Below are 23,766 nucleotides of genomic sequence, written 5' to 3' on the forward strand. Positions count from 1 at the left end.
CAATCAGGCCCTCTCCCGCAAGAATCTTTTAATGCACACTAAAGCTGGAGAGACACTACTGGATCAATGGATCTCCACTTTTTTCTTTCACTGAGGCCCACCGTGATAAGACAGAACTGCTTGGCTCAGGTAGGCCTCCCTTGGTCTGGTTTCACTTTCCAAGGAAAACAGACTTTGGTCAGAATGAAGGGTCTCTGTGGGTAGTAGACACCTGCTAATCTTGCCTGCACGGTGTCTCTTCCTGCTTTCTTCCTCTTAGTGTGTTTGGGCTGCTAAAACAAAATACCACAGGCTGAGTGGCTTATATACAACAGAAATGTATTGCTCACAGTTCTAGAGGCTGGCAGTCCAAGATCAGGGTGCCAGCATGTTCGGGTTCTGGGGGGAACCCTCTTCCAGGTTGCAAACAGCTGACTTCTTACTGTGTCCTCACATGGTGGAAGGAATGAGCTAGCTCTCTGGGGTCTCTCTTTTTATTTATTTATTTATGGCTGCATTGGGTCTTCATTGCTGCGCATGGGCTTTCTCTAGTTGCGGCAAGCAGGGGCTACCTTTCGTTGCGGTGCGTGGGCTTCTCATTGCAGTGGCTTCTTTTGTTGCAGAGCACAGGCTCTAGGCACGCAGGCTTCAGTAGTTGTGGCATGCGGCCTTAGTTGCCCCGCGGCATGTGGGATCTTTCCGGACCATAGCTCGAACCCGTGTCCCCTGCATTGGCAGGTGGATTTTTTTTTTTTTTTTTAATTTATTTTTGGCTGCATTAGGTCTTCGTTGCTGTGTGCGGGCTTCTCTAGTTGCGGTGAGCGGCGGCTACTCTGTGTTGCAGTGCGCCGGCTTCTCATTGCAGTGGCTTGTTGCAGAGCACGGGCTCTAGGTGCACGGGCTTTAGTAGTTGTGGCATGCAGGCTCAGCAGTTGTGGCACATGGGCTTAGTTGCTCCGCGGCACGTGGGATCTTCCCGGACCAGGGCTCGAACCCGTGTACCCTGCATTGGCAGGCGGATTCTTAACCACTGCACCACCAGGGAAGCCCTGGCAGGTGGATTCCTAACCACTGCACCACCAGGGAAGTCCCGGGGGTCTCTTTTATGAGGGCACCAGTCCCAATCATGAGGGCTCCAACCTCATGACCTAATCACCTCCCAAAAGCCCCACCTCCTAATACCATCACCTTAGGGGTTAGGATTTCAACACATGATTCTGTGAGAACATAAACTTTCAGACCATAACACTCTTGTTACAGCGCCCTGCCTTTTGCTGGGGGCATTCCTCCCCCATTCTATGTGGCCGTGGTGAGGCTCTACTCAAGTGCCCCTCCTCGGCACCTAAGTCAGGCTGCATCATCACAGTACCTCTTCCCCCTGAACACAGACATGAGGGCCAGTCAGAGTTCTTTCTGCAACTATCAGGCCAAATTAAGGAAAATGTTCTTTACCATATGGTTTACCCAGGGCTCTGTGGCCTGGAACTGCCACAGCCCTCCCTCCCCACTGCCTAGAGAGAGCCTGGCCACACGGAGAGAAGGAAGTGAACCCAGAGAAGGGGGCAGAGCCAAGAAATGGAGAGTCAGAGAGCCCAGAACACCACCATTCGAGCCTTAGAACCAGCTACATCTGAAGCCATCAATTGCTAGACTGGTTACAAGAGCCAGTAAATTCCTTTTAAATTTAAGCCATTTGCCGTTGGGTTTCTGTCACTGGCAACCAAAGAGTCCTAGCTAATACAAGCAAGTCTGGAAGGATTATACACACATCTACTACAGCAAAAGAGGATTGGAAGGATTCATATTTAAGCTGAAATTCAGACATGATTTGTAGATTTGTTATTGGAAATGTAAGAGGCCAAGCTCTTACATCCCTGCACACTGGAGTGTTAATGTGCCACTTGACTAGCTGTGGCCCAAAAGTTATAAACAAGAATCTGTTGGGTCTGGATTCTGGGGCAGCTTTTGTTTTTCCTGGTATAAAGGGCAAGACTCAGTTGTCAGAGGCCCTTTTCCCTTTTCCTTTCCTTTCTTTCTTGAAATGCAGACATGATGCCTGGGGGTACAGCAGACATCTTGACAGCATGAGGGTGAAAGCCTAAGGATGGTGAAGCAGAAAGTTGGAGGTAGACTATTTCCTGATGTTCCTGGGAACTGCTGTACCTGCCCAGGGCTGACTTCCTCTTGGCTTCTTTATTTATTTATTTTTTAACATCTTTATTGGGGTATAATTGCTTTAAAATGGTGTGTTAGTTTCTGCTTTATAACAAAGTGAATCAGTTATACACATACATATGTTCCCATATCTCTTCCCTCTTGCGTCTCCCTCCCTCCCACCCTCCCTATCCCACCCCTCCAGGCGGTCACAAAGCACTGAGCTGATATCCCTGTGCCATGCGGCTGCTTCCCACTAGCTATCTACCTTACGTTTGTTAGTGTATATATGTCCATGACTCTCTCTCGCCCTGTCACAGCTCACCCTTCTCCATCCCCATATCCTCAAGTCCGTTCTCCTGTCCTCTTGGCTTCTTGATATATGGGAAAGAGTAAGTCTATCTGGTTGAGCAACTACAGGTGGATTTCTGTTACATGCAGCCAAAACAGCTCTAACTTATACAGTGCTCTTCTGTTACATCCAAAGAAAGGTCATGGACTTTTGGGTTAGGTCTGAGCCCACACTTCAAGAGGTCTGTTGCCTTGGACCAACATGTCATTCTTCAGGTGAGAGACTCGGGTCCCTGTATTCATTTCCTATTATTGCTGTAACAAATTACTGCAAACTTAGTGGCTTAAAAAACACAAATTTGTTCTCTTACAGTTCTAGAGGCAAGAAGTCCTAAAATCAAGGTGTTCTCAGGGCTGTGTTCCTCTGGAGGCTGTAGGGGAGAATCCATTTCTTCGCCTTTTCCAGCTTCTAGAGGCTGCCTGCATCTCGTGGCTCGTGGCTCCTTCGTATTCAAGCCCAGCAGCGTAGCATTTTCAAATCTCTCTCTCACCTCGGCATGACGTGTTATCATGTCTCCTCTGACTCTTCTCCTGCCTCCGTCTTTCCTTTATAAGGACTCTTGTGATTAGATCGAGCCCATGTGGGTCATCCCGGATAATCTCCCATTTCCAGATCTTTAGCTTAATCACACCTGCAAAGTCCCCTTTGCCATGTGAGGTAACACACTCACAGGTCCTGGGAAGTAGGACGTGGGCATCTTCAAGGAGCCATTATTCTGTCTCCATAATCTTAGATATAGAAAGTGATTTGCCCAAGGTCATGCCCAGCTAATGGGAGAGGGAGAACTACGCGTGGACTCACCACCACAGGCAGAAGTGCCCTTTCTCCTCTTCCTCTTTGGCATGAAGCTAAAACCCAGCCATGCTTCAAGGTCCATTTCAGGCTGCCCCTCTGCTCAGAAACCACAGCTGCCCTCCACAGCCCACAGAGTCCATCGTCTTGGCTTTGTCTGTCACTCACTGGCACTCTGCACACGTTTGATCAGTAATCTTAAACGTGTACATCTTGTTCTCTGCCCAGTCTTGACTCAAAGGCAAAGATCACACTTTAAACCTTTTTGGACCCTGGGACCCACTGAGCCCACAGCGTTGAAGTTCTATACATGGGTGATGTATGGCTCACTATGGTCGTGGTAGATTAGCCAGACTGACTCACTCAGTTCCCGTACCACAGAATCTGGAATGCAAACACTGCATTTCCCAGACTCCCTTGCAGGTTGCACTAGGTTCCAGCAAGCCAGACATGGTGAAAGTGAGTTGGTGACCATAGGTGGAGAGGGAGAATTCTCTGAAGGTATGGTAGGTGGATTTGGTTCTTTCGGGGCAGTAGTATCAGGTCCCTGTCATCTTAAGAGCCAAGTGATGGGGAGTGGTCTCAGTGGAACAATGAAATTGGGCATTTCTCAGAGCTGCACGGCTCTTTGCTGTGTGGTACTTGAGCTTGGTTACCCAGTCCCCCTGGAAATCTGTAAGCTCCTTGATGCCTTGTATAAACATACCCCTCTAGCTGGAGACGTTTCTATTGTCTGCAACTAAGAACCACGATTTTTTAAAAATTTTATTTATTTACTTTTGGCTGCATTGGGCCTTTTTTGCTGTGTGTGGGCTTTCTCTAGTTGCAGCGAGCAGGGGCTACTCTTCATTGTGGTGCTTTGGCTTCTCATTGCGGTGGCTTCTCTTGTTGCGGAGCTCAGGCTCTAGGCGCGCGGGCTTCAGTAGTTGTGGCACACTGGCTCAGTAGTTGTGGCTCACAGGCTGTAGAGCGCAGGCTCAGTAGCTGCGGCACATGGGCTTAGTTGCTCCACAGCATGTGGGATCTTCCCAGACCAGGGCTTGAACCCATGACCCCTGCATTGGCAGGCAGATTCTTAACCACTGCGCTACCACGGAAGCCCAAGAACCATGATTAATATGAGGTCTCATATTCATTTCTCCCTTAACCAGATTGTAAATCCCCAAAGGGCAGGAACTATATTTTATATTTCTCCTGTAAAATCAGCGGAGTACACAGTTTTCCTAGTAAACTTATCAACATGACACGCACGATTCATTGAACTGGGTTAAAGTTCTAATATTCTGATGAATTCTTCATCCCATCTGTGAATCAAGAGCCTGAAACAAAATGGCCACCCTAATATGGTCTTTTTTTGAAAACTTAAAGTTAAGTCAGGCTAAGAGAAGTCAATTTTTTTTTTTTTTACGCGGGCCTCTCACTGTTGTGGCCTCTCCCGCTGCAGAGCACAGGCTCCGGTCGCGCAGGCTCAGCGGCCATGGCTCACGGGCCCAGCCGCTCCGCGGCACGTGGGATCCTCCCAGACCAGGGCACGAACCCGTGTCCCCTGCATCGGCAGGTGGACTCCCAACCACTGCGCCACCAGGGAAGCCCAAGAGAAGTCAATTTTTAAAAAAATAAATTTATTTATTTTTGGCTGCATGGGGTCTTTGTTGCTGTGCGCAGGCTTTCTCTAGTTGCGGCGAGCGGGGCTACTCTTCATTGCAGTGCACGGGCATCTCATTGTGGTGGCTTCTCTTATTGCGGAGCATGGGCTCTAGGTGCACAGGCTTCGGTAGTTGTGGCACATGGGCTCAGTAGCTGTGGCTCGCGGGCTCTAGAACGCAGCCTCAGTAGTTGTGGCGCATGGGCTTAGTTGCTCCGCGCATGTGGGATCTTCCGGGACCAGGGCTTGAACCCGTGTCCCCTGCTTTGGCAGGCGGATTCTTAACCCCTGTGCCACCAGGGAAGTCCCAGAAGTCAAATTTTTTGAAGTTTCAGTTTAAACACTTGAAAGGGTCAGAAGGGCAGTTAAGGAAACTCTTCCCCTTTTCTACCAACTTTTATTTATTACAAAAATGATGTAACATTAAATAGAATGTAAAAATTCATCCAAAATCTCACTGGGCTAACACGTTGAAATATTCCCATTTTCTTCTCAGCCATTCCTATGCCTTATTTTTGTAGGCAGAGGTCTACATACAATTTTGCATTCTGCTTTTTTTTTTTTTTGGCTGCACCACTCCGCGTGTGGGATCTTAGTTCCTCAACGAGGGATGGAACCCACGCCCCCTGCATTGGAAGCCGAGTCTTAACCACCGGACAGCTAGGGAAGTCCCTCTGCTTTTTCACACAATGTTATATCGTGAGCGTTTTTCATGTTGTAACCTAGTCTTCCTTTTTTCATGGCATAATATTTCTGTCAGTAGCCATCTTGTCACTTCTTGAACAATTCCGGTCCCTGAACATTTATTTTTCTTCCACCTTGTTCTGGCATCATAGCTTACACTTCAGACATGTCTTTAGAGATTCGTTACCTTATCATTGCTTCTCAGGCGCGCAGCATCGTCCAGTCTGTGGGCCCAACTATCTCCATTGCTGTTACGAGTGTCATCGGGCCACAGGAAAACACCAATGAAGGTCTTGCCTGTTCTCTTTAATTTTTGTTACTTTTCCGGTTGCCTCCTCGTCCCAATCTGCCTTGCTCCAATTTTAGGGAGGTTGACCCTTTATCCACTGATCTCCAGGTGAAAAGGCTCCCATTTTGGGAGCGCGTGACTCGGGAGTCGGGAAGCAGCGCCCGTCTTGCCGGGTTTGCGCCCGGCCACGCCCCACCGGCCCAGCTCTGCCCCGGCCCAGCTCTGCTCTGCCCCGCCCCGCCCGCGGGACTACACTTCCCAGGCAACCCTGCGCGGCGAGCGCGGCCGCAGCTTCCAGCAGCCGGTTGGGACGCGGGGGCCGAGGCGCCGGCGGGACGCAATGGCTGCGTGGGGCGAGCGGCTGGCCGGCGTGCGCGGGGTGCTGCTCGACATCTCAGGCGTGCTGTACGACGGCGGTGAGGGCGGCGGCGCGCCGATCGTAGGCTCTGTGGAGGCGCTGGCGAGGTGAGTGGGCCGCGCAGGCCGCCTGGAGCGCCCGGCGCTGTGCTCAGCCGGGTCCTGTGGGCCGCTACCGGGGGGCGGGGCGGGGCTGCTGCTCTGGCCCCGCCCCGCCCGGCGAGCGGAGGGCTGGTCCCGGGAGGATCGCGCTGCAGCCGCCGGGTGTGACAGGCAAAACGGCGTCCCTGGATGAGCACCGGGACACTGCTGGTTAGAGTTGCGCCCCTGTCCAGCAGCGCAGCCCCATTCCTTGCCTTTGAGCGCTTGGAATGTGGCAAGTCTGAATTTAGATGTGGTGTAAGTGTACAACCCACACTGGATTTCGAAGACTTAGTGAGAAAAAATGTATGAAGTTCATTATATTGTTTTATATTGGTTACATATTGAAACGATAGTAATTTGAATATGTTAGCTTAAATAAAATATATTAAGTTAATTCCACCTTCTTTTAACCTTTGTTAATGTGGTTACCAGAAAACTTTAAATTACATACGTGGCTGGCATTGTAATTCAGTTGGACTGCCTTGACTGTCTGCTTAGACGGTAGGAGGGCGTCTTGCCCACCAAGTCTTGTGCACAGAGGACACTACCAGGACCACTGTTGGCACCACTGGGCCCTGGGCTTTGTAATTGCCACTGGCATCGCAGAACCAGAGGGTAAGAGGGGGCATGGGGTGAAGTGGAGGAGGAAGTGCCTTGCATCTGAAGGGAACAGTGGCTGCAAAGCCTGAGGCGGAGGAGAGCTCGGAGGAGAGCTCGGGAGAACTCAGAAGATCGCATGTACTCACGGAACTGAAGAGAGAGTGGGGACTAGCGAGGGTGCTCAAGGCTACAGCAGGCAGGGACCTGAGGGTCACAGAGAGCTGTCTGGATTCCATACTGGGTGCAATGAGAAATCACTGAAGATTTTAGGCAGGAGTGTCGTGTGATCTGATTTATGTTTTCAAGACATTTAAATGTAGAAAGTGAAACCATATAAGTAAATGAAAACAGGAGAGATTCCCTTTGAAATCTTGGAGTAGGAGAATACCTTTGTAGCTATGCCTCAAAATCTAGAAATCGACAACAGCAACAAATCAACAGCCCAATAGAAAGACGCACAAAGGATATAAACAATTCATGGGAAAGGAAAACAAATAGAAACACAAAGGAAAAGCATAGGAAAGATGCTCAGCCTTACTCGAATAAGAGAAGTGCAAATTAAAACTATCCTGAGATGCCTTTTTTCATCAATTTGAGAAAATTGGCCAAAATCCACAACTTTGGGAACGCATTCTCTTGGTGAGAGTTTGTGGAAGCAGACGCTGTCTTATATTGCTTGTGGAAGATGCATTTGGCATGATCTATCAGCGTACTGCCTCATACATGAGAAATGGCATAGGTGGGAGGTCATTCATGGCAGTGCCTTGAGAAATAGCGAAAGACTGGAAACAGCTCAACTGTCCATCGCTAGGGGAGTATTACAGTCTATCCTTCTACACAGTGGAATTCCATGCTGCATAAAAAAGAAAGAGCATGCCTGCCATGTAGACGTGCTGTCAGTGAAGACAGGATGTGCACTGTGCCATCTTTTGGGTGGAAAAGGCAGAAATGCAAGTGTGTATTCCTGCTGGTGTGTTTGTATAAGGAAACCAGAGGGAAGAGCTTCAACCTGTGAAGAGCTGGAAGGCAAGTGATTGGGGAGAACTAGGTGGTTGGGGGTAGGGATGGGAGCAAGGCTCTTCCCTCGGTAACTTTGTATATAAACATTTTTTAAAGTTTTGAACCATGTGGATGTATTTCCCATTCAAGATATCAAATTTCAAATATTTTGTCAATTTTGTCTCAGAAAGTGCTGGAAAAAAATACTGCACCAGAAAACAAAATATTTTAAGAAGATCTCTGGCTGCAAAGTGGAGAATGAGCTGGCAGTGGGGCAGATGGCCGGGCTCCAGAGGAAACAGGGGAACAGCCAGTTGGGAGACTCTTGTGTGGTCCAGGGAGACATGATAGGGCGTGGACTAGGGGGTGGCAATGGAGATGAACAGAAGGGGGTGAATTAGATGTTTTGGGAGTAGGACCAATGGGACCTGCCTATGTATTGGATATTGTGGGGAACAGGGAGAAGATGAAATAAAGAATGGCTCCGGTGTTGGACTGGAACACCTGAGGGGATGGAGAGGGGCGCAGAGGGGTGCAGGCAGGTGCCATGATGGCCCTTGACACAGTGCTTGGCACACAATACACCCCATAAGTATGACAGTTAAACGTCACATCCCGTGTTTGTTTGTTTGTTTTTGTGAAAGAGACAAACTTTATTGAGCCCTCAGCCCTAATTCTTTTTCTCCTGCACAGTTTTGGTTCCCCGGAGACACCCAGTCCAGTGGGCAGCAGTGAGACCCACTTTCTGGCCAGCAGAGGCATCTCTGAGGATGGTAGAGGCTTTGCCGATATGGTGGTGGTTGCCACCTCCAAAGGGATGCTCAGCAGGGTTCATGGCCACCCCCTGCACACGTGGCCAGCAATTCCTCTTTGCCTTATACTTGTGGTAGGCACGGCTGGCCTTCAGAATGGGTTTGTCAGCGTGGCCACCTCTAGCCACCACACCGACCACAGCTCTGTTGGTGGAGGAGATGACCTTCTTGGAGCCCAAGGGCAGCTTCACTCTGGTCTTCTTTGTCTCAGGGTTGTGGGAGATGACAGTCACATAGTTCCCAGAGGCTCTGGCCAGCTTGCCCCAGTCACCAGGCTTCTCCTCCAGACAACACACGATGGTGCCCCCAGGTACGGTACCCACCGGGAGCACATTGCCGATGCTGAGCTGGGCCTGCTTGCCACAGTACATGAACTGGCTGGTGTGGATGCCCTCGGTGGTGATGAACATCTCTGTCCGCTTCTTAAAACGGTATGGATCCCGGAAGACCACCTTGGCAAGGGGCACGCTGCAGCCCGGGTCGTGGATAGTGTCCTTCACGATACCCTTGATGTAGCTGTGTTGCTTGGCAGAGTCCATGGTGTGCAGAGACGCGGCGTCTTTCGGTGCTTCACGTGCACGCGGAACGTGGAGCTGGTGCCCTTCCTCTGCCCACAGATCCCGCGGCCCATGGCAGCAGTCTGCTGAGGAGTGCGGCCGAAAGAGCACGTCCCATGTTAATATAGGAATTCCTGTTACACGTGCATTTAATTTTTTTTAAATCAGGGCCACTTAAAAAAAAAACAACTTTATATTAAAGTACACATCTGTTCTTCTGTTGAGGGGGTGTAGTTTCCTGTTTTCAGTTATTTTGAATAATGCTGCCATGAACATTCTAGAACATGTCTGGTGAATGCATGGATGCATTTCTGCTGGGTACAGGCCTAGGAGTGGAATTGCTGGTCATAAGATAGGCATATGTTCATTGCTAGAAGATGCTGTCAAATCGTTTCCCAAAGTGGTATATGTGAGAGTCCCCGTGGCTCTGTGTCCTCACCAACACGTGGGTTTGTCAGTCCTTTGCATTTTATTTATTTATTTAAACTAATTTACATTTTAATTCTTAAATTTTTTAAAAAGTTAATTAATTAATTTTATTTTTGGCTGCTTTGGGTCTTCATTGCATGCAGGCTTTCTCTAGTTGCGGCGAGCGGGGGCTATTCTTCCTTGTGGTGCGCGGGCTTCTCATTGCCGTGGCTTCTCTTGTTGCAGAGCACAGGCTGTAGGTGCATGGGCTTCATTAGTTGTGGCTTGTGGGCTCTAGAGCGCAGGCTCAGTAGTTGTGGGGCACGGGCTTAGTTGCTCTGCGGCATATGGGATCTTCCCGGACCAGGGCTCGAACCCGTGTTCCCTACGTTAGCAGGCAGACTCTTAACCACCAGGGAAGTTCCGAAGTCCTTTGCATTTTAGCGGGGTCATTTTTGCCTCAAAAACCTGAGAAATAAAGTAGGTCAAGGATATGGACAGAGCCTCGGTCCCTCCCCGTCTGCCTTCTGCTGAGGAGCACAAAATGGATTCAGCAGTGGCTTTGGAATAGGTAGGGCTGATTGTGAGCCCTTGTTTCCAGTCAGCAATGTGGGTCTGGTGTGCACCCATCCTGGGCCAGTGAGGCTCCAGGCGTCTCCCAGCACCAGCAAAGCTGGCTGCTCTCAGAGAGTGCTTCCTCTATGCTGGGCGTCCCTGTTTATGTCATGTAGTCCCCCTAACAGCGTCGGGGTGGGAGGAGGTTATCTCCCTCAATCAGCTGAAGCCACTGAGGCTCAGGGCTTGCTAGGGTCTCAGCTGGGATGGCCCAGGGACCATGGGAACCCAGGTCTGCGCGACTCCTAACCGCTGTGCTGGACTTAGAGTCCTTTGAGGGAGAAGCGGGCATTGGAAAAGGTCAGGGGCTTCTTTCTAGCAGTCTCCCCTGGGTGATGCTCCCCCCGATACACTGTCCAACTAACACCTGCACAGATTCCAGGCTGTGACTCGAAGGAGGGTGATCCCTGGTCCTTTAACCTCTGTGGGTTTGGCGCTGGCATCTTCCAACAGATCCCCAGGAGTTGTTTGTCTTGATTTGCTTTAATTCAACTGGTTTATCTAGCTGGAGTGTCTTTGGTAGCAACTACACTGTATAAATCTAGCAGCGGTATAATAACCGGATATACTGACAGTCCTAAAATACATCCCAGCCAGTTTTGTAGCTGAGGGAGGGGAGAAGTGCCTTCCACATAGTGTGTGTCACTGTTTCCAGTGAGGGGACGTAGTTCTCATTATATCAGGGGAGTTGATCGTCCTGGAGGATGAGGCCTGGCCCCTCTGAACCCTCCCTGGGACTCCATGCCACAGGACCACGTCCCCATGCATTTTCCTGCTCCACCAGGCCTTCCCGAGTGACCCTTGTGGCCCCTTCTCTCCCTCTGCCCACTTCTCCCCCTTGCTTCCAGTTATACAGACTTTCGGGGGCTTTTCACTGACCAGCCCCTTAGCAGCCCAGCACCCGCAGTGCCTGGGCCCTCCACGCTGCGGCAGCCTCTGGCTCTCACCCACGTCCCTTTTCTCTCTTCAGCTCTTGTGCTGGCTCTTTAAAGGCTAGGCCCCTCCGCCCAGGCCCGGCCTCCAGTGGCCAGCTGATCACACTCAGGCCCAAGGAAGCCGCCCATGCCCTCCTGTGGGGCCCCCGGAGCCCAGGATCCAGACCCTCCTGGCAGTGAGTGTATGTGGGCAACTTCCCCCAGTAAAATCCGCCTGCTTTTGGAGTTTCCCTGGGGATGTCAGAATTGGGGACACGGCCCTTTCCCGGGCCAGGCCCTGCTGGCCAACGTGAATAACGCCAGGCTTCCACCACTTTGTGTAGTTTTTGCAGCCACTCTGTGGCCTCCTTGATATGCAAGGCTGGCTTTGAAGTCACAAGGGAGCTCAGAGGAAGTTCCCAGGGTGAGAGCAGCGCTGCAGAGGGGCAGCTTGATGGGGGTCCCGGGGCCCAGGGGGGCGTTTGCCTCCATGGCATCTCCCCAGCTGCCGTGGGTTCCCAAACAGCACCTTCTGTTCTGGGAACCCCGGAGGGGGTGACTCACCACTTCTCTTCCTAGACTTTCTGTGGTGACAGGTGTCCTCAGGTTTTTGGAAAGTTTCCCACCTGTTTGGGGACACAGAGCACATGGGGAGTATTAGCTCTGCTTTTTAAAACAATACCGACCACCGTAATAGCAGTCACTGATGATCAAGCTACCTTCAAAACCAGCCCTTTTCAAAGCCGGAACAGAGGCTCAGAGAGATTTGGGAAGTGGCCAAAGTGGAGAAAGTGGCTGGGCCAGGGTTCCCTCCCTTCCTGCCCACTGTCCCCCGCCCTGCCCCGGTCCTCCTGACTCCAAGCCCCAGTTTCCCCGCAGTAGCACACTGCTTCTCATTAAAGATGCACTTGTTCATTCATCCACTCGCCCAACAAATATTTATCGAGCGCTTCTTTTATACTAAAAACACCGCTGTAAGGCATTGGGACAAGGGGCAGTGAGTGCGGCAGATGGAAGTCCCTACTCTCGGGAAGCTGACCGTCCAGTATGGGGAGAGCAGCGTAAACAGCACCCGGAAAGGCTAGTGTCAGGTGGAGAGAGACTGAGCCGCCAGGGAGATGGGGAGCCCGTGATGTGTGAGCTGGGCTCTGAAGCTGTCATCTGGGCCAGGAACGTCCCAGATTGGAGAACAGGAGGTCCAGGCTTCCTGGAGCCGCTGGGCACAGTGCTGGCCAGGTGGAGCCCTCTTACTGTGCTAGGACTTGTGGGTGGGCGTGGTCATGGGACATCTGTAACCGGCCTGGGTCCCCCCATCAGGCCCTTTATTGGAGTCCATTCTTGGGCAGTTGGGCTCCCCGAGGGGAGCCATTCAGAGGCAGGGCTGGGCACAGCGGGGGCTGCAGGGACTGGCCCCCAGGCCGGTCAGCACAAAGGGGAGCCCCAGAGACATCTGCATGTGAAAGGCGGGTGGGCATTTACTGCATCCTGTCTCGGGCCACTAAAGCACATCTGCTGGGCCCACCGCGGCCCAGCCTTTTTGCGGCCGGCGGAAGGAAGCAGGCTGGGCCTCGGCCCAGGGCAGCCTCATAAAGCAATTCCCACCCAGGACTAACGGACCCGCGACCCATCCCTCCAGTGTGCGCCAGGAGCCCCGGGACCCTGTGAAAACCCAGGCCCCTCCCAGCAGGTCTTAGAGCCAGAGGAACAGGGCCCGGGAACTTGTCTGAAGTGCGGCCTAGGACCAAGGCCCTCCTTGATGCTCGGCCACCCTGGCTCCATCGGGCCCAGGAGTGGCGGTAATAATAGTAGCTACCAGGACTGTGAGAGAGCTGGGAGCCTCCCTGCGTTGCCTCGTCCCATCCCCCGTGTGGCCCAGCACCTGCCAGAGGGAGCTCTTAAGGCTATCAGAGGGGGCGGGCCGTTTGTTTGAGTTCGTTTAGGCCAACAACAGCTTTCCTGACTCACCCTGGACCTTGGACAAGGTGTGTTTGTTGAGAATGCCCTGTCACTTGTGCTGCCGTTTCCTCTCTGCAGGTGAACGAGGCTGACTTCAGAGTTGGGGGCCAGGTGAGAGAACGATGCTCTCTTCCCAGGCCGATTACTGGTTTCATAACATCCACAGTTTAGGCTTCCCAAGGCAGACGTGGCTTCCTTCTTGTAAACCATCCCACTAGCGCAGGAATGTACTAAGTAAAAAGTCCAAATCGTCACCAGCCCCATCCTCGTCATCCCCCCAGGGGGACCCTGTAGCTCCTTCCACGCATTTTCCTCTGTGTTTCCCCCAAAGCGCAGGGGATTTTAAGAAGCCGCCCCTCCCCTGGCTGGCTCTCGTCCAGTTCCATGGTCTCCCCATCACACCCCCCACGACCCTCCACTCCTTGGGGCAGCACTGATGCTCAAAAAACATGTTCTGTTGGTTCACAGGTCACTGGAGGCTGGAGTTCCCCGCAGATCCCGAGCCAGTGGTCTCAAACTTATGTCGCCTCAGAGCATTTATCTCCTAAATGAAATCTGAGGTAGAATCCCCCCAATTTTAAAAACAAATAAAAGAGCAATGTTTGAATGGTGTGTATTTTCTCTGTTCAAATCTGTAATACCGATTATGAGGTCAGTCCGTGAAAATGATGAAAGTGTCTTTTTAATTTTTTTTTGGCCACACCCCACGGCAGGCGGGATCTCCACCAGGGATCAAACCCGCGCCCCCTGCAGTGGAAGGCGGAGTCTTAACCACTGCGGCTGCTTCTCACTAGCTATCTATTTTACATTTGGCAGTGTATGTATGTCTATGCCACTCTCTCACTTTGTCCCAGCTTACCCTTCGCCCTCCCCGTATAGCACAGGGTGATCAGCTCGGTGCTTTGTGACCACCTAGAGGGGTGGGACAGGGAGGGTGGGAGGGAGGGAGACGCAAGAGGAAAGAGATATGGGGATATATGTATATGTACAGCTGATTGACTTTGTTATAAAGCAGAAACTAACACACCATTGTAAAGCAATTATACTCCAATAAAGATGTTAAAAAAAAATAACAGTACTAAAGTCTGGGGCAGTGGACAGCTCAACAGTACATATGTGAATAATTTTATATTTGTGGCTGGAAACAACCTGCGTGTCTATCAAGAGGGGACAAGGGAATAAATTATGGTTTATCCAGACTGCGGAATATTCCCCAGCAGTTAAAAAGCGTGAGGTAGCTCTGTTTGGTGTTGACATTAGTTTATATGAGGTGAATGTTGCATATAGCCGGTGAAAAAGTTACAGAGTAATGTGTGAAATACCATTTTTGTTCTGAGACTTAAAGGAGACACAACCGCCCTCAGGTAGAGCAGTAACAGAACTGTGACCCTGACTTGCGTGGAGGGAAACCGAGGGACATTGTTGTGAAGCCACCCACGGCTCCACTGTCACGACAAGGGCTGTTTCTGGGTTTCTGATCTCAGCCTCGCTGGGCAGGAGCCACCCTATGGAAATCAAGGGCAGCCAGGCTGGGGGTTCTGGAGCAGAGTTAACGGTTTATGCCAAAGATGCTGCCTCTGGTAGGAAGGCCTTGGCTGATTAGGAGGTGAGCATGGCACGGGTCACTCATGGGGCCCACAGGTGGAGTCCTGATCCCCCAGCCCCCCAAGGGTATACAGAGAAGCCGTACTGGCAAAGCCCTGCCCGGCCCCTGCCTGTAGCGCTGTGCAGGGTGACTTCCCGCCACCCTGGGGCTGGCAGGATGCAGCCCTGTTTATAGAGGAGGAATAGGGCTTGCTCAAAGCCACCTCAGGAGGAAGGAGAGTGGGGGCCAGACCCTTAGCAGGGTAGGTGCTGCCCCTAAAGGAAGGTAGGTGTCAGCTCTTGTGGGCGAGGACCTGGGTTTCGAGTCCCAGCTCTGCCCTGTGGTTGTCATGTGGTCTTGGGCAAGTTCCTTAGCCTTTTTGTGCCTCAGTTTCCTCTTGTGGGGAGCTGTTGTAACTGCTCTTGGGGCTCCCTCTGTCCTGGGCGCTCTGGGATGTCTGCTAGGATGAGCCAGCACCAGTTTACCCCAGGTTCCATTTGCTGGGTTGAACTTTGCCCTCTTTCTTAATGGTGGCCCTGGGCGAAGCTCTCTGGGCTCCATCCAGCAGGCCTCCCTCACCAGCTGGCTCCTCCGGCTGTCCCAGTTCCCTGGGCATCTGTCTTCTTGTCCGACTACCTGCCTCAAGGGCCCAGATGTCCCCAGCACCCAGCCCCGAGCCTGCTAGAGGTGTGGTTGTCATTGTCACCACCATCATCTTCACTGTCATTCACTGAGTATTTGCAACATGCCAGCTGCTTCAGGACAGTCCTGTCAAGTAGCTACTGCTGGTGCCCCATTTTACAGATGTGGAAACTGAGGTTGGAGAAGGTTAGGTGACAAGCCTTGGTCACACAGGGACAAGGTGGCAGAGGTGCTGAGGGTGTGTCTGCTTCCCGAGCCAGGCTCCCACCTTACCTGAGAATGCCTGGCTCCGTCCCCTGCAGCGCCCAGCACTTGACCAGCCTGTGACCACGTCAGGGGAGGGCTAGCTGGTGGGGAGTGGACCAAAAAACCCATGGCTCCCAGAAATGTGCCCTTAGGTTCCTTGTATCCCTCTGGGCCTCAGTCTCCCCCTCTGCGAAAGGAGCCACTAGGTTGGATAATCTCCAGGGTCTCCTCTGGTTTCTAGGCTCCCATGCACTTCATTCTAAATGGAATTTATTAGTAACTAGTAAGGTGATGTTGCGGGCTCCGCGTGTCCCTTTGATCTGAGCTCAGAGGCCCAGGCAGGTCAGAGAGAACATACTGGGTGGCGGGTGAGGTAGCCACGGGTGTGGAAGGTGTGCCACGTGTTTCGTAAGGGCCCTGGCTTCAGGCTTGCCCGATGTCTGTTTGACCTCGTTGCTGTCCCCCTGAGGTCGCTGGCTGGCTAGCCCGGCCTGATAGGCTCAGCCAGGGCCACCTCCATGCGTCACCACTGCTCTTGTTCTCTTCTCTCTGTCCAGACTTTGCACTCTGTTTCTTGCCTGGACTCTGACGACACAGTCTGCCCAGCAGAGTGTCTGATGGAGAGTGGGAGGGACCTCCAGGGACCTAGCAGCTGGCTGTCAGCCTGGCCAAAATGTCTACTCTGGTGGGTTGGTGGAAAGAAGGGGGAGATGCAGCAGGCCCAGCCAGAGCTACTGGCAGAGGCCTTACCGATGTCCCTCAGCATTCGTGGCCCCGTGGTGATGCCGGCACATGATAGGGCTCATGGCACGTCCTCTGTGCCCCACCCTGGAGAGCCAGAAGGCTAGACGCTACTGTTACCCCATTTCATGGTTGGGACTCAAGACTCCCAAGAGTCTGGCCTATGGATGCCTGGCCAAGGGCATGTGGAAGGTGCAGGTGCCGGACCCCAACTGGGGAGCCAGACCCCATTCTCATGGGGGAAAAGCCCTTCTGTTGCTGCTCCAGCCAGAAGGCATCTCCCTGCCCCGAAGCTGAGGCCCTACATCAGGGCACATGGGGAGCTGGACCTGGTTCCTCTCAGAATCAACGTGGGTGCCCCTTGGTGTGTGTGTGACTATATTTCTCTTTCTTTCTTTCCTCCTTCCCTCCCTCCCTCCATCCCTTCCTTTATGACTGTATTTTTCTACTGCAGAACTGCCCCTGCTCTGTTCATGGGCTCCTGTTTGACCTTCTATTTTTAAAAAATTGGGTTCTTAGAACAAATATGCACTTTGCGAGTTTCAATTTTCCAAATGTGTGTTTTCAATCTCTGTGGCTTTCTAAAAGGAAAGCAGCCACAGACCTCAAAATCAGACAGTGGCCGGCGCTGCCGTGGAGCTCTGCTAGGTAACGAGATCTTGATGCTGGTGGATGGGGAAGCTGAGACTGATGTTCTCTGAAGGTCTCGGCTGGGCGCTGCTGCCCGAGTTTCGGTTCATAATGTCCCCCCGAGGTGTTGTGGGTGTTCTTTCCTTCTCTGAGAAACTGAAGCGTATCTGCAGCTGTGGCCATTTCAGTAGTAACAGGGGAAGACTTGAGTTGTAGCCCCAGGGGCAGAACGGGCCTGGGTCAGGGAGGCAGGAATGAGGGGAGACGCCCCTCTCCTCCCCTACACCTCCCTTCCCTCCTGGTATGAGTTTCTTCTGTCTCAGGAGAGGATTCCAGGCTACTTGACATAGAGGTGGCTCTGGTAGGAGACCAGAATTTCAGCCCAGGGTGGGCCTGTGATGAGCAAAATCAAAAAACACAAACCCTGCTTCCTCTCCGATGGGGGAGAAGTCACGCATCCCCTCTGGGTGCTAACCTCATTCGTCACTTCACGTTTGACCTGCCAGCCTGCAGCCTCACCTTCCCACCCAGGAACCCACCCAGCCTGAGGGTTCCTCCCCGTCGCCGTCCTGTTGGGTTCCCTCCCCCGGGGCGGGGGTGAGATTGGGATTCGCCATCGGCCCGGCCTCCCAGACCCTCCACACGTGCCCCCTCTGTAGGACCCAGCCCGTGCCTCTCGGAGCCCCACGTGGGCGCAGGTGGTGAGAGCGGGGGAGGGGAGGTTGTGGCAGCTGCCATGCGCCTCGCTGCTTGGTCACAGGGTGGCTGGGGCGAGGTGGGTGAGTGCCCTGCCTGCTCTGGGCAGTTGGGTCAGGTAGAGCGGGGAGGGAACTAGGTTGGGGGAGCCTGCCTGCCAGCCACTGGCCGATGTTCTCAGCTTACATTCCGTGAGCACTTACTGTGGGCCAGGCCCGAGCAAGTGCACTGCAGGTCTCACTGGAGCCTCACAATGTGAGGCTGTTATCATCCCCATTTTCCAGATGAGGAAACTGAGCCACAGAGAGAAGAAACAGCTTGTGGAGGTCCCACAGCCATTAAGTGGCAGAACCGGGACCAGCCCACAGGCATCAGACTCGGAAGCACTTCCTGGTCGCCTCTCGGCCACCTGGCCTCCCGCTCAGTATTAGAGCATCTTTCTTAGGCATTTGTTCCTCCGCCTGCAGAAGGCGTGACTCACTCCTCACCCTTGTGCCTAGGCCCATCCTCCGGCTCCACTGTGCTTTCTCTTCTGGAACCCTTTAACAACCTTGTCCCAGGAAGGATTAGAGACGGGCGCTGGAGCAGTGCCGTCCACAGGCGGGATCAGCAGTGAGCGTGGGGTTTCTTCCTGAAGTTCTCTGGAAAGCAGAATGACTTGGTTGCATTACCAGGTGGGCCCATCAGATCCAGAGTTTGGATCAGTTAAGTGCTTCTCATAGAAAAGCACTGCTGTGCTTCAAGGACTGTGAAAGCCAAGTGGAAAGAGGACGGGCTCTGCCCGGGCAGGGGCCGGGGTCTGGGGGGCTTCCTGGAGGAGGGGACATATGAGCCAGGCTTTGACGGATGGGTAGGATTTGGCCATAGAGGAGGGTGAACGCAAAGACTCAGGGTGATGAGAGGGCCTTCCGGGTCAGATGAAGGTGACAGATGGCTGGGGTGGGGTGGGGTGGGGACCGAGCTAGGAGGGGCCTTATCCAGGGCAGCCTCCTCGCCCCCTGCCCAGCCCCTCTTTGGCGAGCCCAGAGGGCATCAGGCTGTGGAGCAATGCCAAGGTCAGTCAGGATGTCCAATAATCGTCCTAGCACTCTACCTGCTACGAGCGATAATGAGAAGGTCTCCATTATTTTCGGATGAGCGCCCCTGGCAGATGCCGACAGCCAGCAGATGTGTGAGGTCTGAGGTGATTTGCAAGGGACCAGTTCATGTGATGCTTGGTAATTGCATCAGGCGACGTCGTCACTCAGAGCTTGTCCTGGCCTCCGGGATGAGGTAAAGGTCAGTTCAAAGAGCCGTTGCGGCCACGGGAAGTAGGGGCAAGTACCCACCCTCTCAGGGGGTCTGGGGAGGGTGCAGTGGACTGAGGCCGTGGTCTCAGAGGGGCCATCTGGCCAGAGCCCGGCTCTGGGCTGCCAGGACCCTGCAGTAGGCCCCCTGTGCCCAGGGTTCTTGGGTGTCAGGGGATGGGGTGACATGTCATGTTCTGGAGCTGGGCCCAGTCCGATGTTGAAATCCTTTGGATTCACTCCCCTCGGGAGGCCCTTTGCAGACTGTGCCGTGGCCCTGAAGCCACGCCTGGCTCCGGCTTTCCTGACATTGGATTCGCGTGTTCCAGGCCTCCCAAGTCTGAATCTGACCTCTGGCAGCAGACCCCTCCAAGAGATGCCGAGGCTTTGGTTCCTTGGCTGTCTTAGTCTGCCATAACAGAATACCACGGCCTGGGGGCTTAAGCACGGAGGTTTAGCTTCCCACAGTTCTGAAGCCTAGGCATCCAAGACCAAGGGGCCGGCAGGGTGGGTCTCTGGCGAGAGTCCTCTTACTGGCTTGTTCGGTGGCCACCTTCTGCCGTGTCCTGACACGGCCTGTTCTCTGTGCTTGCAGGGAGATCTCTGGTGTCTCTTGCTATAAGCACACTAATCCTGTCATATCAGGGCCCCACCCTTCTGTCCTCACTTAACAACCTTCATTACCTCCTGAGGGAGTCGACATATGATTTTGTGGGAGGGACACAGTTCAGCTCATAGCCCTGGCCATTCAGGGCCTCCCCTTCAGTGCTGACCCACCTTCTCACACTCTGTCCCCTGTGCACGCACATGTGTGCCCCATGCACACCCTTCCGCACGCTGGGAAGGTTTCAGTGTCCTGCCCAGCAGGGCTGAGCTGGGCCTGCCCCGGCAGGTGCCTCCCTTACTGGGGAAGCACCAGCACCTTCACCCCCTGGACCAGAGCCTGGGCCGCCACCTTGTGGCCAGCTGCGGGCCCGTGGGCTCCGCTGCTTATAAGCCAAGCAACCTTCTCGGGTCTCTGCCCCCCCCCCCCCCCCGCCCCGGAGCCTCTGTTCTGTTGTCTCTGGAACGGGGACCGTGGCTCTTGCCTCCTCAGCTTGTTTTCTCAACATGTGCTTAGGGCCCCCTGTGCTCCAGGCACCGGGCCCTGGGGGGTGCATGTAGGGGACACAGGGTGTTTGTAGGGGGCTCTTCCCTTAGGGGGTGAGGATGAAATCAGATCATGGATACTGAGCCCCAAGGCAAGGTCCAGTGTAATGTTGTATTCATGCTTTACTATTTTAATAATAATAATGAATACTTCTGTGTTTTTTTTTTTTTGCGGTACGCGGGCCTCTCACTGCTGTGGCCTCTCCCGTTGCGGAGCACAGCCTCCGGACGCGCAGGCTCAGTGGCCATAGCTCACGGGCCCAGCCGCTCCGCGGCATGTGAGATCTTCCTGGACCGGGGCACGAACCCGTGTCCCCTGCATCGGCAGGCGGACGCTCAACCACTGCGCCACTAGGGAAGCCCTACTTCTGTTATTTTTAGTAACTAAGAACAATGAAGAGAGAGGACCTGGGACTTGTGCCAGAAAGTCAAAAGGGGGTGCGGTCAGGGGCACGAAGGGACAGACCCACAGGGAGGGGCCTTCCCCAAGCATTTCCCGCCACTTTCCAGGGACTGATTCAATCCTAAAACTAGTACTTTGATTTTAAAACATGTGTTTTGGATGAACTTATGTTGTATTTCAAAGGAGAACAGTGGCTGAAGTGTCCTGAAGTGAGTTCTGTTATTTACTCGTTTTTTTATGGGCATCGAAGTCGTGTTTGGAATAGCAGATGTGAGGCACTGTCACCTCACTGTCACACCGATCGCTCACTGTTCTGAGAAGGTCACATCATAATCCATTAGGAATAAGTAGTCCCCCGGCACCCCCTGCCTTCTTCTCTCAACTGCTCCATTAACTTGGGTGCGATCGCACATCCCGGGTGCCAATCAGTGAAGATCTGCCCGTAATGTACAAGGTGATGCTATTAGTTACAATGTATTAACTGCCTAATTTAAAAATACAAAAGCTGTCTTTATGAAGGGCAATTAACCACTAAATGTAATTGATAATTCATAACCCCCTGATTAGGAAAGACAAATACTAAGAAAGAATTGATTACGACATTGTCAGCCTCTCTGCGTTCGCCTTGTCAGTAGATCTGCCAATTTTTTTCCAAATCGCACCTGTCCACTCCAGTGCTCAGAGGGTCTGAAAGCTCACTGTAGCGTGGGAATGCATGTCTTCACCACTGAATCCTGTCTGTTTCCGTCAGGGCACCCTTGGGGGAAGCAGTAGGCGTGGTCCTAAGGAAGGGTCCCCCTCACCAGCTGTCATCTGGACTTTCCATACCTCAGTCATTCAGCAAACACTTATCGGGGGCCTGCCGTGTGCCAAGCCCTGTGTGAAGCGCTGGGGGTGCTGAGGAGCGCCCAGCAGGCCCCATTCCTGACCGCATGGAGCACATGGGTCCAGGAGAGAGATGGTGAACAGATACAGAAATGAGACGCCTGGAGATACTGATTAGTGTTAGAAAGAAAAACCTGGATAGAGACAGGGTAGGGGCAGCGTCCCACAGGATGGTTGGAGACGGGGACATACAGACCCTCCACCTTTTCCCTAGGGTTTCTCGGGCCTCTTGACTTGCAGCCTGGTGTCTTCCATGGCCCCCCACCGCGCTCTCTGCAGACGCCAAATATGAAGGCTCCCTCGCTGTGGCCCGGGGTTCATCCAGGGAGGGCTGTGCGCTCTGGGCCAGGCCAGAGGTGTGGCCAGCCCACCTCTTCTCACTCCCCCCGGCCCACTGGCCCCCTTGCTCGGCCCCCACGCCGGCCTCCTCTCCTGCCCGGCCACACCTGCAGTGCTGACGCTTACCAGGTCCCCCCTTCCTTCTGCCGGCCGCTCTGCCTTTGCCTCTTTGCTTCCCTTCGGGTCTCAGCTCCAGAGCTCTCTCCTCCCCAGGGAGGCCTCCCCGACCTTCCCACCCTCCCTGGCCACCCTGTCTCTTCACCTGTTTGGTCCTTCCCAGCACCTCTCTGTTCTCAATCCCCGATTCCCCCTTCCTTTGCGTGGTCTCCGCCCCACCTGCCGACTGAGGGCTCTGGGAGTCAGAGAGCCTGCCTGCGGACACCGTGGCGTTTCTGTGCACCCACCCCAGCCAGGCATTTAGTAGGTGCTCAGTAGCTGCCTGTAGACGGGTTGAATGTTATTTCATTGGCGTTTCTTCAGGCATCAGCTTTGTGGCTTTGCATTCGGTGAGCCTGCCCAGGTGCAACTGGGATGCGGAGCCTCCTGTGAGCTCAGACGGGAAGGATGTCGGTGCCGCTGACACTCTGCACGCATCCCAGGCTCACCTCACGTTAACTCGCCCGTGTGCCTGGTGACTCTGTCTGGCAAACCTTTGTTTGGTGACAGTGATGAGGAGACACACCTCAGCTTGGCCCCTTGACCTTTGTATTTGGGAAAGTGTGGGTACAGAGTCAGCTCAGTTGCTAAGTGGAAATGCTCGTTGTGATGGGAGGTCCAGAGGGGTGGCCAGGATGCTCGGAGGTGACCCCTGCGAGGCTGAGCGGCATGGTATGGTGGAGGAGGTGTCGAGTGCGGGAGAGCTGGCATGTGCGTGGGCAGTGTGTCCCAGGGGAGGGTGGGGACGTGTCCCAGGCAGAAGGGGAGGTGTGGGCAGAGGCCAGGCGGGAACCTTGGGGAGCCTCAGCTGTGTCAAGCACAGTGAGGGTGAGAATGGTCTGCTCCAGCTCCAAAACCCCCGGGGTCAGTCGAGGCCCAGCTCAGGGGCCCGTGGCGACCTGGCCTGCGCCCTCGGAGAAGCGCCTGTCCAGCCCCCTCCGCAGCAGGCCACACTGCCTGCTGACAGCCCCTCCACCCGTCTCCCCACTTCCAGACTGAAGCGGTCCCAGCTGAAGGTGAGGTTCTGCACCAATGAGTCGCAGAAGTCCCGGGGGGACCTGGTGGGGATGCTTCGGCGTCTGGGCTTCGACATCTCAGAGGACGAGGTGACCGCCCCGGCCCCTGCCACCTGCCTGATCCTGAAGGAGCGAGGCCTGCGGCCACACCTGCTCATCCACGACGGTAGGCCTGCCGGGCCCTGGGACCTGGTTGGGGTGAAGGCGCCTCCTTTCCAGGTGGGGGCTGGGGAGGGGCTCCTTCTCGCCTGAGCCAGACCACTGGGCAGGACACAGAGGTAGCACGTGGCTCCTGTTGACACCTGTGGGCTCCCTGCTGGGGACCTGGCCCATCCATCCCGGCCTCATACCGGAGGGTGTTTGGAGGCAGGTTCCAGGTGGCTCCTCAGAGGAAAACCCTGAATTTGCTTTCTGTGATCTAGGATGAAGCACGGTGGCAAGGAATTGTCAACGGGGCAAGATTTTAGCCTCTGGGGTGTGTGTGTGTGTGTGTGAGTGTGTGTGTGTGTGTGTGTGTGTGTGTGTGTGTGTGTGTGTGTGAGAGAGAGAGAGAGAGAGAGAGAGAGAGAGAGAGAGAGACACACACACACACACACACACAGAGACAGAGAGAGACAGATGGGGGGGATGAAAAGCTAGACTGAGGTCCACAGGTTTCTGAACTATATTTGTGAAAACCAGCCCTGCTGTCTGGCAAACTGCACAGGTTTCCTTCCTGATATTGGTCTGAATGAA

The 23,766-nt window shown here is 53.7% G+C and overlaps 2 protein-coding genes across 2 annotated transcripts in view; one reads left to right on the forward strand and one right to left on the reverse strand.

Annotated features, from left to right (window-relative positions):
• Positions 1-6,161: 6,161 nt before the first annotated feature.
• The window catches only part of LHPP (phospholysine phosphohistidine inorganic pyrophosphate phosphatase), a 136,103-nt gene continuing 118,498 nt past the window's right edge, over positions 6,162-23,766 (forward strand). Inside the window, exons 1-2 of the mRNA XM_032608227.1 lie at positions 6,162-6,360; positions 23,010-23,197. Coding sequence (XP_032464118.1) covers positions 6,236-6,360; positions 23,010-23,197 — 313 coding nt within the window. The 5' untranslated portion in view covers positions 6,162-6,235. The remainder of the gene's footprint in view (positions 6,361-23,009; positions 23,198-23,766) is intronic.
• LOC116741528 (60S ribosomal protein L8-like) lies at positions 8,666-9,438 on the reverse strand. Its single transcript, XM_032608228.1, is given in 2 exon segments — positions 8,666-9,366; positions 9,369-9,438. Coding segments are annotated over 2 exon segments (771 nt in total).

This window comes from Phocoena sinus, chromosome 16 (assembly GCF_008692025.1).
Source record: "Phocoena sinus isolate mPhoSin1 chromosome 16, mPhoSin1.pri, whole genome shotgun sequence".
NCBI lineage: Eukaryota > Metazoa > Chordata > Mammalia > Artiodactyla > Phocoenidae > Phocoena > Phocoena sinus.